This window comes from Poecile atricapillus, chromosome 9 (genome assembly GCF_030490865.1).
Source record: "Poecile atricapillus isolate bPoeAtr1 chromosome 9, bPoeAtr1.hap1, whole genome shotgun sequence".
NCBI lineage: Eukaryota > Metazoa > Chordata > Aves > Passeriformes > Paridae > Poecile > Poecile atricapillus.
The window spans coordinates 6,442,081-6,454,559 of NC_081257.1; the positions used below are offsets into that span (position 1 = coordinate 6,442,081).

The 12,479-nt window shown below is 47.3% G+C and overlaps 1 protein-coding gene across 1 annotated transcript in view; it reads left to right on the plus strand.

Moving 5' to 3' along the window:
* The first annotated feature begins 5,819 nt into the window (after positions 1-5,819).
* The window catches only part of SYN2 (synapsin II), a 160,508-nt gene continuing 153,848 nt past the window's right edge, over positions 5,820-12,479 (plus strand). The window contains exon 1 of the mRNA XM_058845281.1: positions 5,820-6,284. Coding sequence (XP_058701264.1) covers positions 5,911-6,284 — 374 coding nt within the window. The 5' untranslated portion in view covers positions 5,820-5,910. The remainder of the gene's footprint in view (positions 6,285-12,479) is intronic.

The window sequence follows — 12,479 nt, forward strand, 5'->3', positions numbered from 1 at the left end:
GGATATGATTCAGAATGCTTGGACACTTTCACTCCAAATTTCATAACATAAATAAAACATCTGCAAAAGAAAAATGTTAAAAACCCAGACCAAACCACTTCTGTGCTGATTAAATTGATTATCTGTGATTTACCTGGCAGACCTCTTCATCATCAGGAGATGCTTACAGACTGTCTAAGCTCCTGCTTGGAGGATGAAAATGGTATTTTGTTGTGGGGTTTTCTCAGATTAGGAGAATCCCCAGGTCTGACAGGCCAGGAACCCCAGGCTGTGTAGGCACAGCTGGTTTAACTCGAGCCCCAGCTCTGCTCCTCTTTGTCTCCCACCCCTTTTCTCTAGGATTTTCATAGTATTCCTTGTTATTTTTATTCTTTAGCTATCCAAGTATCCCTAAATGATACAGCAAGCAACAATCCATTGACTAGAGCCTATGAAAAATCAATATTTTTCTGCTTGTTAGAAATCAGTTTTATTCTGCTGCCTTGGTCACCTTCCAGTGTCACATTCATGTACAGTTCGTTTTTGTGGCTCAGAACATTTGCACTTCTCATGATGCTGCCTCTCCTCCAGGCTGAGAAATGGCCAAGGTTTGTTGATGGGATTCTCTCCACGTGGCATTTTTTGCCACCAGTTTGTTCATAAAGATGTGAATTTACTGCTCTGCAAGATCTGAGTGTGTCTCACTGCTTGGGCTTTCTGCACCACTCCGTTTGCTGACTTTTCTGTAATGCAGAGCATGGAGGAAGAAGAGCTCAGTGAGAGGAGAAGAAATAAATCAGAAATAAAATTGTGGTCTCAAACCCAAAAGAGTGCAGAAACAAGAAATACAGTGGGTGGTATGAGCAGAGCAGATTTACTGCTGCATTCCTGCAGGTGTACAATGCCAGCAAACACTATCTGTGCATGTTTTAATGAATGTCTACTGTCACACAAATTTATGTGTGACACACACCTTTATTTATCCAGTTCCTGGGTCCATTTGTGTTATGGTTGTAATTTTTTAAAAGAAATTGTATTTAAAATTAATTTTTTAGACTTCTGTGACTGGAGTTCTGAAATACTTGCAAGATTGCCTTCAGCCTTTACAGATTAGTTTGAGTAAGGGCAGCAGTATTTGGGCTTTAAATACACGCTAAAAATTGCCTTAAGTTCCCTTGTTTTTGTATCAAGGTATTTAGAAAATAAAATTAAATTTAAAAAAATGTTAAGGATGATTAAAGTACAGAAAATACTGAACCAAAAAAATCAGGTAATTTCTTAGTAGGAAATGGGAAGATAACTGTTACTGCTATCCTAACTTTGAGTTTTGGAAGGGGGAGAATTTTCTCACCTGTAATTATTTGTCTGTCACCTGCCTGTTTCTGTTGCAGGGTGTTCTCATGTCACACACAGAACTTGTTTTGAACTCCCCTCACATCTCAGCAAGAATTATTCACAAGAGTACAAAACCCTCTCCTGCAGCAGGAATTCATCCCCATTCAGGGCTTGCTGAGGTAAAAGTCTGGTCACTAATGAATGATGATTTATGAAATAAATTATCATGGGGTTTCCAGATAAGCTTTAATGGGCTGCTGAGCACAGGGATGTCTAATGCAGTACGATTTTTGTTGCTGCTCCTTCAGGAACAGCACCATCATTCAGGAAATGCCCACCTGACAAGAGCCCAGCTCTGGTTCATTGTGCTCCCTGCTAACTCTCATCAATCAGAGGGTGAGAGCCTGGGCTGGGCAGGGAGGATGGGGCTGTGTCCTGGGGCAGCCGTGGGGGAGACAATCCCTCACTCTGGGGCTGATTCTCTCTCACCTTCCAGCTGCACTTCTGCCACCCTGGCCAAGCAGGAGCCAGGGAGATCAGAAACAGAAAGCTGAAGTGTTTTTCCTTCAGGGCCATTGTAACAGCAGGAGAATTCACTGGAGGGTCTGGTGAAACTCCATCCTTTCTGTTGGAGTCTGAGGCACAGTGCGCCCTTATCTCTGATACCTGGCTCTGACATCCAAGAAAACACTGAATTTCATATAACACCATGAAAACAACTGTTAAATAGAAAAACTAAAAGTGTAAGTGTGTAGATTAGAGAGTTTTCTTAAGCCACTGGGTGAAAAAGTTAGAGTATAAGCTAGTTTAGAGAACAGAAGATGGAGGATTTAGGGTGTTGTCTCTTTTCCTTCTTCTTCATCTTCTTCTAGAGGTTTTTGGGTAGCAGTAGGTGATTGGATAGAGAATGCTGCAGTGCAGCACACAGGTGTTGGGTCATTGGGCCACTAAGAAAAATAATATACATGTTTATAGTTAATTGGATAAGAATAAGTATAAAGATAAAAAAGCTGCTCTGTTTGGGGCCATTTTCTGCCAACTTGAGCCAGGCCATGGTGGGTTGAACTAGAGCAGAATTCTGGGAAAGACCTGCCGAGTCTTTAGATTATATATTAATAAACATGAGAAACAAGAAGCAAACGAGCCTTTGGTGAATCCCTCCTGAAACAGAACTGGGATAAGGGAAACTCCCCGTGAGGGATATCCCAAGGGGCTCAGCCCTGAGGAGACCAAAATCTCCAGCAACACTTTCCTTTTCTTTTTCTCCTCTCAGTTTATCAGCACAAATAATCACAAATAATTCAATCTCTTTCAGCATTTTGATTTCAGTGGTGGGAAACAAAACTGGATTTCGGATTGCTGTTGTGTTCTCTCCTTTGATATTGAGCCCTCCTGTCATTTAACATGCCAGAAATTCGGTATTCTCGCTTCCTATTAGACACAGTTGTGTTGAATTACCTCACAAATGTGTTGTGAGGGGTTCAAGCAACACAAGCAGTAGTTTGGACAAAAAAAAATTGCATTTGTTCTTTTTCAGGCACAGGTTTATGTGCTATTAAATTCATCAAGATCTCTGTAATAGCAACTGTTATTCTTTCAACAAAATGTTTCCCTCACAGTAACAACAGTGCTACTCAGAGAGCTCTGCACTTTGGGTTATTCTGCATTAAAAACCAAGTTTTTTGACACTTCCACCAAGTTCAGTTGCCCCTTGCCTCGGTGCAGATTTGGGTTTAAGATTGCTACAATACCCCACAAGATGTTTTAAAACCCTCTGACATCATTTGAGAATGAGGGATATTTTAAAAGATTTTTTGCCAGCATAGTGGTGACAAGGTAAAGAGGGAAATTAAAAATCAACCAACAATCAAACTGCACAAAAACCCCTGGGAAGCTGCTCATAGGGAAGGGCCAGGAGATCCAAAGTGAATAAAGTGTGTAAAGTGAGAAATAACATTTATTTTATTACAGCCATGACATCTTCAGAGTGCACAGGGTAGGTGAACAAGGCTCCTGCTACTCACCCAAACATCCAAGAGTGAGAGAAACCATTGTGGGCTGGTGTTTTGTAGTGTCTGGTAGCCATGGCTACAACCAGAACCAGCCCTTAGAACCTGCAGGTAAATGTTGAGGCTGTTCAAGGAGATACCTTGGGCAGATTTCATCAATAAGAAAACAAGTTTTCCACAGAAATGTGTGAAGAGATCTTGTATCACTGACATCTGAGCAGGACAAGCACTCTGTTCAACCTTTTGGATTCTGTTTTACAGCAGTGGGAGCTGACACTCAGGCTGCTCCCATCATTTCTGGTTGCCAGGTGCATCCTGAGCCCAGCTGACCCTGGAGCTGGCTTTCAGCCCTGCAGAAGGAACCTGGAAAATCTGTTCATGTGCCCAGGAAAAGGGAGCACAGCTCCTCCTGCCACGGGGGAATTTGGCTCTGAGTGAGCCACACCAGCCAGGAATGCTCTCAGGACAATAAGCAGCTCCTGGGCCTGGACAGGAAGCAATTGTCCAAAGAGGGGCTGTTCTTGCATAATCACCCCTCAATCTAGAACAGGAATTTACCAATTATTAAAATATAATTGACCTGTATATATAATTTATCCCCCAGTCTGCCCATGCTGTTTAATAAATTACAACCATCGCCTATTAGCCCTGGTGTTTCATTTGATTTTGTCATTCTATAGCACATAAATATTTCTAAATCCAGCCCTTTATTAAAGAATCCTGTACAGTTATGCCTTCCAACGTGCAAACCTCAAACTGTGGAAGTGTTAGTAGCCGGGATTTTATTCAATCTCTAACTTTAAAGGAAGTTGTTGTGTGGATTTGCTGTGTTTATTATTAGAGCACGTGTTACACCCAATGTGGCCTGTAAAGATCAGCAGCAAAATGAGTTGTGTGTATTTGGATAAAAGGATAAGGGCTGAGTTACATGTTTTAAGTTACACACACTGATTATCCCAAAACTCAGGGGAAAGAGGATTCAAATTACCCTTAAAGAAAGCCTAATGGAAAAATCACCCATAATTCTCCTGACAACCTAAAATTGCTTGAAGATGCACAGCACCCCCCCTTCCTCAGATGGATTTCTGACATAAACCAGCGTGGGGGGTCTGTAATAACGGAGGTTTTGTTCATATTTCGGGGGATGCAGGTGTGGCAGTGCCTGTTCCTGCTCCGGGACGGTGCTGCTGTCGCTCCCTCTCACGCTGCAGTGTCCCGGGGGATGCTGTGGATGGAGCTGGAGCTGTCCCGGGATGCTGTGGATGGAGCTGTCCCGGGATGTTGGGGCTGGAGCTGTCCTGGGATGCTCTGGATGGATCTGGAGCTGTCCCGGGATGCTGTGGATGGAGCTGTCCCGGGATGCTGTGGATGGAGCTGTCCCGGGATGCTCTGGATGGATCTGGAGCTGTCCCGGGATGCTGTGGATGGATCTGGAGCTGTCCCGGGATGCTCTGGATGGAGCTGTCCCGGGATGCTCTGGATGGATCTGGAGCTGTCCTGGGATGCTCTGGATGGATCTGGAGCTGTCCCGGGATGCTGTGGATGGATCTGGAGCTGTCCCGGGATGTTCTGGATGGATCTGGAGCTGTCCCGGGATGCTGTGGTTGGATCTGGAGCTGTCCCGGGATGCTCGGGCCGGAGCTGTCCCGGGTGCTGGTGCTGGAGCTGTCCGGGGGATGCGCTCCAGGAGCAGCGCCCTGAGCCAGCGCGGAGCTGTCCCCAGCACCGCTCCCCTCCCCATCCTGAGCGGCCGCTGAGCACGGCGGGGCTGCTGCCACGGCTGTGCTGTGCAAGGCCTTTGCTGCGCCGGCTGGACACACAGCTCCATCCCCGCGCTGCCTGTGGCCTGTCCCCATCGCTGTCCCCTCCCCGTCCTCATCGCTGCCCCCGTCCCTGTCCACATCTCTGTACCCGTTCCTGCCCACATCACTGTCCCCTCCCTGTCCCCATCCCTGTCCCCTCCCCATCCCTGTCCCTATTGCTGTCTCCGTGCCCATCCCCTCCCTCTCCCCATCCTTATCCTCTTCCCTGTCCCATCCCCATCCCCTCCCCATCCCCTCGCTATCCCCATCCCCTCCTTGTCCCCATCCTTATCCCCTTCCCTGTCCCTGTCCCCATTCCCATTGCTGTCCCCGCTCTGTCCCTGTCCCCTTCCCCTCCCTGTCCCCTCCCCATCCCCTCGCTGTCCCCATCCCTGTCCCCATCCCCATCCCCTCCCCATCTCCTGGCTATTCCCGTCCCCTCCCTGTCCCCATCCTTATCCCCATCGCTGTCCCCATCCCCATCCCCTCCCCATCTCCTGGCTATTCCCGTCCCCTCCCTGTCCCCATCCTTATCCCCATCGCTGTCCCCATCCCCATCCCCTGGCTATTCCCGTCCCCTCCCTGTCCCCATCCTTATCCCCATCGCTGTCCCCTCCCCGTCCCCTCCCCGTCCCCTCCCCGTCCCCGCCCCGCTCTCTGGCTCCCCCTGCCGTCGGGCCGTGTCGCTGCTCAGGGCAGCGCTGGGAGCGCGCAGAGCGAGGCGCGGAGCTGCCGCCGGCATCGCACACGGCTCCCGGCCCCGCCGCAGCCCCCCGCCCGGCCAGATGATGAACTTTCTGCGGCGCAGGCTCTCGGACAGCAGCTTCATCGCCAACCTGCCCAATGGCTACATGACCGACCTGCAGCGGCCGGAGCCGCAGCAGCCTCCGCCGCCGCCGCCTTCCTCGGGCTCCTCGGCCCCCGCCTCGGGCTCTCCGGCCGCCGAGCGCCGGCAGCCGCCGCAGCCCGCGGTGCCCCAGCAGCAGCAGCCGCCTCCCCCGCAGCAGTCTGCGGGCAGCAGCTTCTTCAGCTCGCTCTCCAACGCCGTGAAGCAGACGGCGGCCTCGGCGGGGCTGGTGGACGCGACCGCCGCCGTCTCCGCGGCCGTCGGCAGAAAGTTCAAGCTGCTCCTGGTCGTCGACGAGCCGCACACGGACTGGTAGGTGCCCCCCCGCATGCCCCCCATCATCCTCATCATCCTCATCCTCCTCCTTGCCCCCCTGCTCCCCGCGGTCCGGCCCCGGCAGGTGCGGGCTCACCTGGGGCACGGCCCCGCTCAGCGGCTGCAGCGCGGCCTCAGGCTCCGCAAAATGGAGCAAAAATAAACCTGAGCGGCCCTGAAACGTGTTCCCCGTCAGAACGCTAAAGAAAACATCCGTAGCGCCCTGGCCGAGCACTCCCTGTGCTCCCTGGAGGAATAAGTGCGGGGGGCAGCTCGGGTTTGGGTGTCCCGAGTGTGGCTGCGTGTGTTAATTGCTGTTTACGAGCCGGTTTGTTTTCACACGCCTCCCGCTGCTCCTGTGCCATTCCGTGAAGGTCCTTCAGGATCCCGGGAGCCCCCTCCCGGGAATTCCTGCCGCGGGGTTCATTAACTCGCCCGCTTTTATTTGGGCTCCCGCTGATAGCAGGAAAAATGTGGGATTTTCCAAGCGTGGGGCTCGGCCATTGGCGCGGCCGGCTGGAAGCAGCGGGAGAGCTGATGGCTGTTCCAGAGCCGGCTGCCACTGCTCAAGGGGAAGGACAGATTCCTGCCGATATTCCCATCGATCCCTCGCTAACCTGTGCGTTTGCACATCGGCACATCGAGCTGACAATCGTCTCATTCGCTGTTGCTAATTACGGTGCAGAAGGTCTCAGCAGCGCCTTAAAATAATACAGAGTAAAACAAGTCTGTTTTTGTAGCGCTGAGATCATCCGGGAAGGGATTGTGGGTTTAGGGGTTTATTCTCAGCGTCTCGAATTCATAACCTTGCTGTCTGTCTGCATGGGTTCGTGCAGTGCTGTGAGCCCATCCAATTCCCTTTAAAACGGTACTTTAATAAAATACTTGAAACGAAAATGTAAGCCTTTAACTACAGCAGATATGTTATTTATATTAAGGTAACATTACCTGTTACATTTCCCAGGCTTTTCCTTCTGTCTGATTTTGTAGTTGGTTGTGTGTGTGGTGGGGAGGTATTTTTATTTTTATTTTTATTTTTATTTTTATTTTTATTTTTATTTTTATTTTTATTTTTATTTTTATTTTCTTTTTTAAAAAAACAAGGTGGTTGTAGCAGCCAGACTGAGGCAGCCTCTGTAGCTACGTCATGGAGATGCATCCATGGACACTGCTCCCTGCCTTGCAGAAACATCTATTTATTTAATATTCCGTAGTGCACAGCTCTCTGCCTGCTACATTCAATAACTGCATTTGTTCTTGAGGTTTCATTCTGGGAGATTTGTCTGTGCTCACTGGAGCCAATCTGAATATTCTGGACATGGTTTTACATACGTGGTTTTACATACTTGATAAACGCACCCCAAATGAACAAATTAACAAACAACAATCTGTTGACAGGGGTGAAGCTTTGGAAGCCCTGCCTGGGGAGTTCCCCCAAGAGCACTCCAGGCAGGAGCCTCACAGATCTGCACAAGGTTACTCATGCCTGCTTGCTTTCCCCCTTTTTTTTTTCTCCTCCTCATAGTATGTGACATGGATACGTAGTAGTTCCAGAAAAAACAGTTTGTTGTTGCACTGGCTCTTTCCTCTCCCAGAAATCGGTCATTTTGTAGCGGAATATTTTGAAATATATTCTGCAAAATGATACATTTGACCCTTGTGAGTCCCTTCCAGCTGCAGAGAGGTGGGAATTGTGGTGATTCACGCAGAAGAGTTTGTTCCGTACCTCGGGCACTCCGGAGCTCCACGCGGGCACGCGTCGGTCTGTGGGGGTTTGAGCCCATGGGCTGCAATGGAATATGGATTAATATTAATTTGGGAAGGAACAGAGGCTGGGAGGGGCAGCAGGTGAGTGCCAGTGGCTGCTCTGGGCTGTGCTGCAAGGGGAGGTTGGCAGAGCTCTGTCATGTGATGCTCCCAGCAAACCCTGTCAATAACAGCAAAAGCAGCACCACAACATCCCCGGGAGCCTCCAGAAACCCTCCCAGCTGCTGGGCTCTGATCCTGAGAGCAGGATCAGATGCTTGGCCTTTGTTTCTGTGGTGTTTCGGGCTGTGCTGTGTTTGTTTGCCTTAAATTGAGAACGTGGATATCACTCGTGGGTTGCAATTTCACTCCAAATCAAAGGATTTCGGTCTGGATCACACAGAAATCCTCCTGGTTCAGCATCCTCTCTTCAGCACGGGCCAGAGGAAGCATAAACCTTTTCCTGTCAGCAAAGGATATTCCCTCTCACCCCTGGCATGAAGGGATGCTTTGTTTCCAAATATATTTTATTTCTTTGAAAGGAGGACTCATACTTTAAGCCTAAGATTTAGTAACCCAACGTTGTTGTTGTTGCTGCTCATGGAATCGCTTGGGATCTTCCTCCTGGAACCAAATCCCAGCTGTTGCTTGCATTTTATAATCTTGATCTCAGTGACATCTTTCCTCAGTTTCTCACCCTAAGAGGTTTGTCCTATTGCAAGTTTTGAAATTTGAAATTTGAATTTGAAATTGAAATTCCCTATTTCAATTACTTTACTTTTATGACACGGGACAGTTGAAAAAAAAATAGGACAATTGGCTTATCTGTAATAATAATCTTGATAAATACTTATCTATACTAATTTGCATTTTTTTTGCTATTTTCCTGACTTCTTAAGGGAAGAGTAAATGCAGCTGTTTCAAAACATCCCCTTTTCTCAGTCCAGGGTGTGTTAGAGCTGTAAAGGATAATTATTTTCCTACAGGTTCTTTGGGGTTTTCCAACCACATTTAGTGGTTGTGCTTCTCCTGAAGGCAGGGCTGTTAAAAAAGCTGAATCTAAAGTTTGTCCACTTGGTGGTAAGTGAAAGGACAGATACAAAACAGCCTGAAGGTTGTTAATAATAAATCCATGGCAAGCTTTCTTGTTGGTTCTGGTTCCCATGGAAGGCTTTCTCCTGGTCACTTTGTACAATGAGAGACCCTCTGGGCCACAGGTGGAAGCAAATAACAAGAAACCATTTCCCCCAGTTATCCTGGACATTTCATGGCATTCCAGAGCAGCACCATGAGGAGGAAGAGTGCAAACCCTTCCAGGGGAGCAGGGCTGGTAATCCATATCAACTTACATAAAGGCTTTGGAAAAGCTGATTTTATTTCCAGGCCTGTTGTTTATGCATTTGGGTGTGATGTCCTTTCCACCTGCAGCTGCATGTTGAGCAGAATTTCCAATCCTCTCCTGAGGAGTTCCCACATCTGGTGGATGGTTCTGAGGTGTGTGGAACACATCTGACACAGCACAGGTGCTGCTCTGCTGGGGAGGGCACAGCTTCCAGAACCACTTGTGAGCTTTAATGGTCACTGGATGTGACACATTTCCATGGCTGTTTTACAGCTCTGAGGATCTTTGCTGGTATTTTACAAACGGAGGAAACTAAGGAGCGAAATAATTTGTTCAAGGTCATCCAAGCGACCACTGACAGAGCTAAATTAAACCTAGACAGCTCGCTTCAATTTCTCTGTTAATTCTGCATTAAGTGTCCAAAACATCCAGCTAGACAGGTTTAGTTTAAAACATGTTTGATTTCCTCAGGAAATAACCATTTTGTTCTGTACACAACAAGTCCTGAATATTCAGTGCTGAACAAGCAGCTAATGAGAGGCCATACATCAGTGGCAAGGGGCCAAGGTGCTGTGTATAGATTATTATCTTTATTAAAAACTTACCTATAAGATTCAGAAATCTGCTTCAGTGTTGAAAACTAATCATCATTCAGCGTGTCTCATCCTTTAAAGGACTCGTTGCATGTAAGACTCGTTGGCAGCAGCAATGAAATTATAAAAAGAACAAAGCTGAGAAAATTTGTTCTCGTGTTTTTTTAAGCACAAATCTGGTTGCAAGTATCAGTACTTCTTATTTTTTTTTATTTTATTATTTTTTTCCCACAGACAATTACGCATTTCACTTCATGTTTACTGCCTGAGTAGCTGCTCAGCTTGTGACAGGCTCCAAAGATAAACCCCAAATGGCTGGGAACAAATGCTAAATGAAGAGCAAACTCTCTGGTTTAAAATTACCCAGCCATTTATGGGCCAACGTTGCTCATCAGAAATATATTTTAATTATGAACAGAGTTAATAATGAGCACAGTTAATGTTAATAATGATAGGAACATTGATATGAACACAGTTGTTGTCGTGCAGAACACTTCTTGGCGGCACACAAATTTTCCACAAAGTGAGCAGCGTGAGTTTCTTAGGGTTTGATTTTTGGTTTGGGGTTTTATTTCATTCACCAGAAGGTGGAAAACTGTTTCAATTAAAACTGTGTGTGCTGTTGTTTTTTTGTAAGTACCAAACGGGCGTGAACACACTACAATGACAATTTCAGTGCCGTCACTCTGTTCATTAGGGATGGCTCAATTGTGCATAACTAATCAGCAGCTCCCAACTCCAATTGGCCTAGAATTCCCATGGATTTAGTTGTAACATGTTGATTTAGTAGCTGCAGCTTCCATTTCATTCAGTGAACGAGTTTTCCAAATTTAGAAGGCGTCACTTGATTTTAATAATGCATAAATGAGGGCAGCTGCTCTGCCAGAGCGCTCTCCAATCCTTTGGGATGGCTCTGGAGGGGGACAATGTCCCTGCAGCCTCCTGGCGTGGCACAGCTCACTGCTACCAGCAGAAAATCCAGAGCCAGATGGGAGATGGGGAGGGAAACCCGGTTTGGGACAAATGTGGAGCTGGTGGAGGGGATGGAAGGGATTCCTCGGCACTGGGAATGAAGGTGGGATGTGTTTGGAGACAAATCCAGTGCTGGAGAGGAGGAAGGAGGTTTTAAAAGGGTCTCTGCTCCCAAGGCTTTGACCAATTGACCAATGTGGAGTGTAAGGAAAAGACAATCTTATCAATATTTATATTTTATACGGGAAGAAAAAACATATACTGAATCACCTGTATGAATTTTAAATGACCTTTGCAACAAGAAACTCTTGATATTAAACAGAAACAACCTTGCCTTTGGTATAACACTGCCATATTTCAAGGAGCCAACAGGTTCCTTAAAACCTCTGAAACTGAGCGAGAGTGACCCAGGTTTTACTTTGGTTCCTCTCTAATTTTCACTTCATATGATAATTTTGCATTTCGGAGCTATCTTTGTGAGACATTTCAGTCTCACTCGAGCTGTGGCCTTTGGAGTGGGTTCCCAACCCTCCAAAAAGGAGCTGGCAAGAGGCTTTTGCATGAGGCCAGCGTGTGCTTCTTGCAATCAGGTAATTGGTAATTAGATCAGCCCTGCTTCCCAGCACAGCTCCCAGCTCTGCAGCAAGGGCTCTCTGCCTCTGCAATCCAAATAAAAACACAATTAAAGGAGGGATGCAGGCACAAACAGCACATCTCTGCAGGCTGGGAGGGCTCATGCAGGAAACCACGAGGCTTTCTGCAGTTTCATGCTGAACTCTGTCTCCTCAGGCACTGCATGAGGAGTTTCAAGGGGTGAAGTTCAGCTCATGGGGCCTTGACTCTGCTTCTTTGTCCAGCTTTTAAATATTAACTCCACACTGGGCAAGGGCTGGAGGAGCAGGGCGTGCAGCTGAGCTAACTGAAGTATGGAAGGTGTTAAATCTGAATTTGTGTTTACAGCAGCCTCACCCAAGTTGTGTTTAGTGTGTTTTGTTTCAAAGCATGGAAGGTGTTAAATCTGAATTTGTGCGTGCAGCAGCCTCACTCAAGTTGTGTTTTGTGTCTGCTCTCCCAGCAGCCAGCTGGTGCAGCACCAGACAATGTCTGTGCTGGTATTTTAAGATGGTCTAAGGAAGAAAATTGCTGATTTTTTTGCTGTTTATCTACAGTTCTGCTGGTATAAATAGCCAAACACAGCATGTGAAGGCGATCACCTTTTTGACAAGATAGAAAATGAGAACCCAATCTCTCAGTGGAAAACACATTCTCCTCCGTGCTCTCTGTCTTGCTCTATCTAAACAAGCTCTTGCAGGCTCTAATGTTATTTTAAGCAGTGTAAATGAGATGCTGGCCACAAATTTGGACATGTCCTGGTGTCACTCCCATCCCATCCCATCCCATCCCATCCCATCCCATCCCATCCCATCCCATCCCATCCCATCCCATCCCAGTCCCCTGTGCTCAGGATCCAAGTGATGTTTTTTATTTTGTTCCCTATCTTTAAGAGACAATAGGGATGCCTCTGAAGCCTAATGAAAG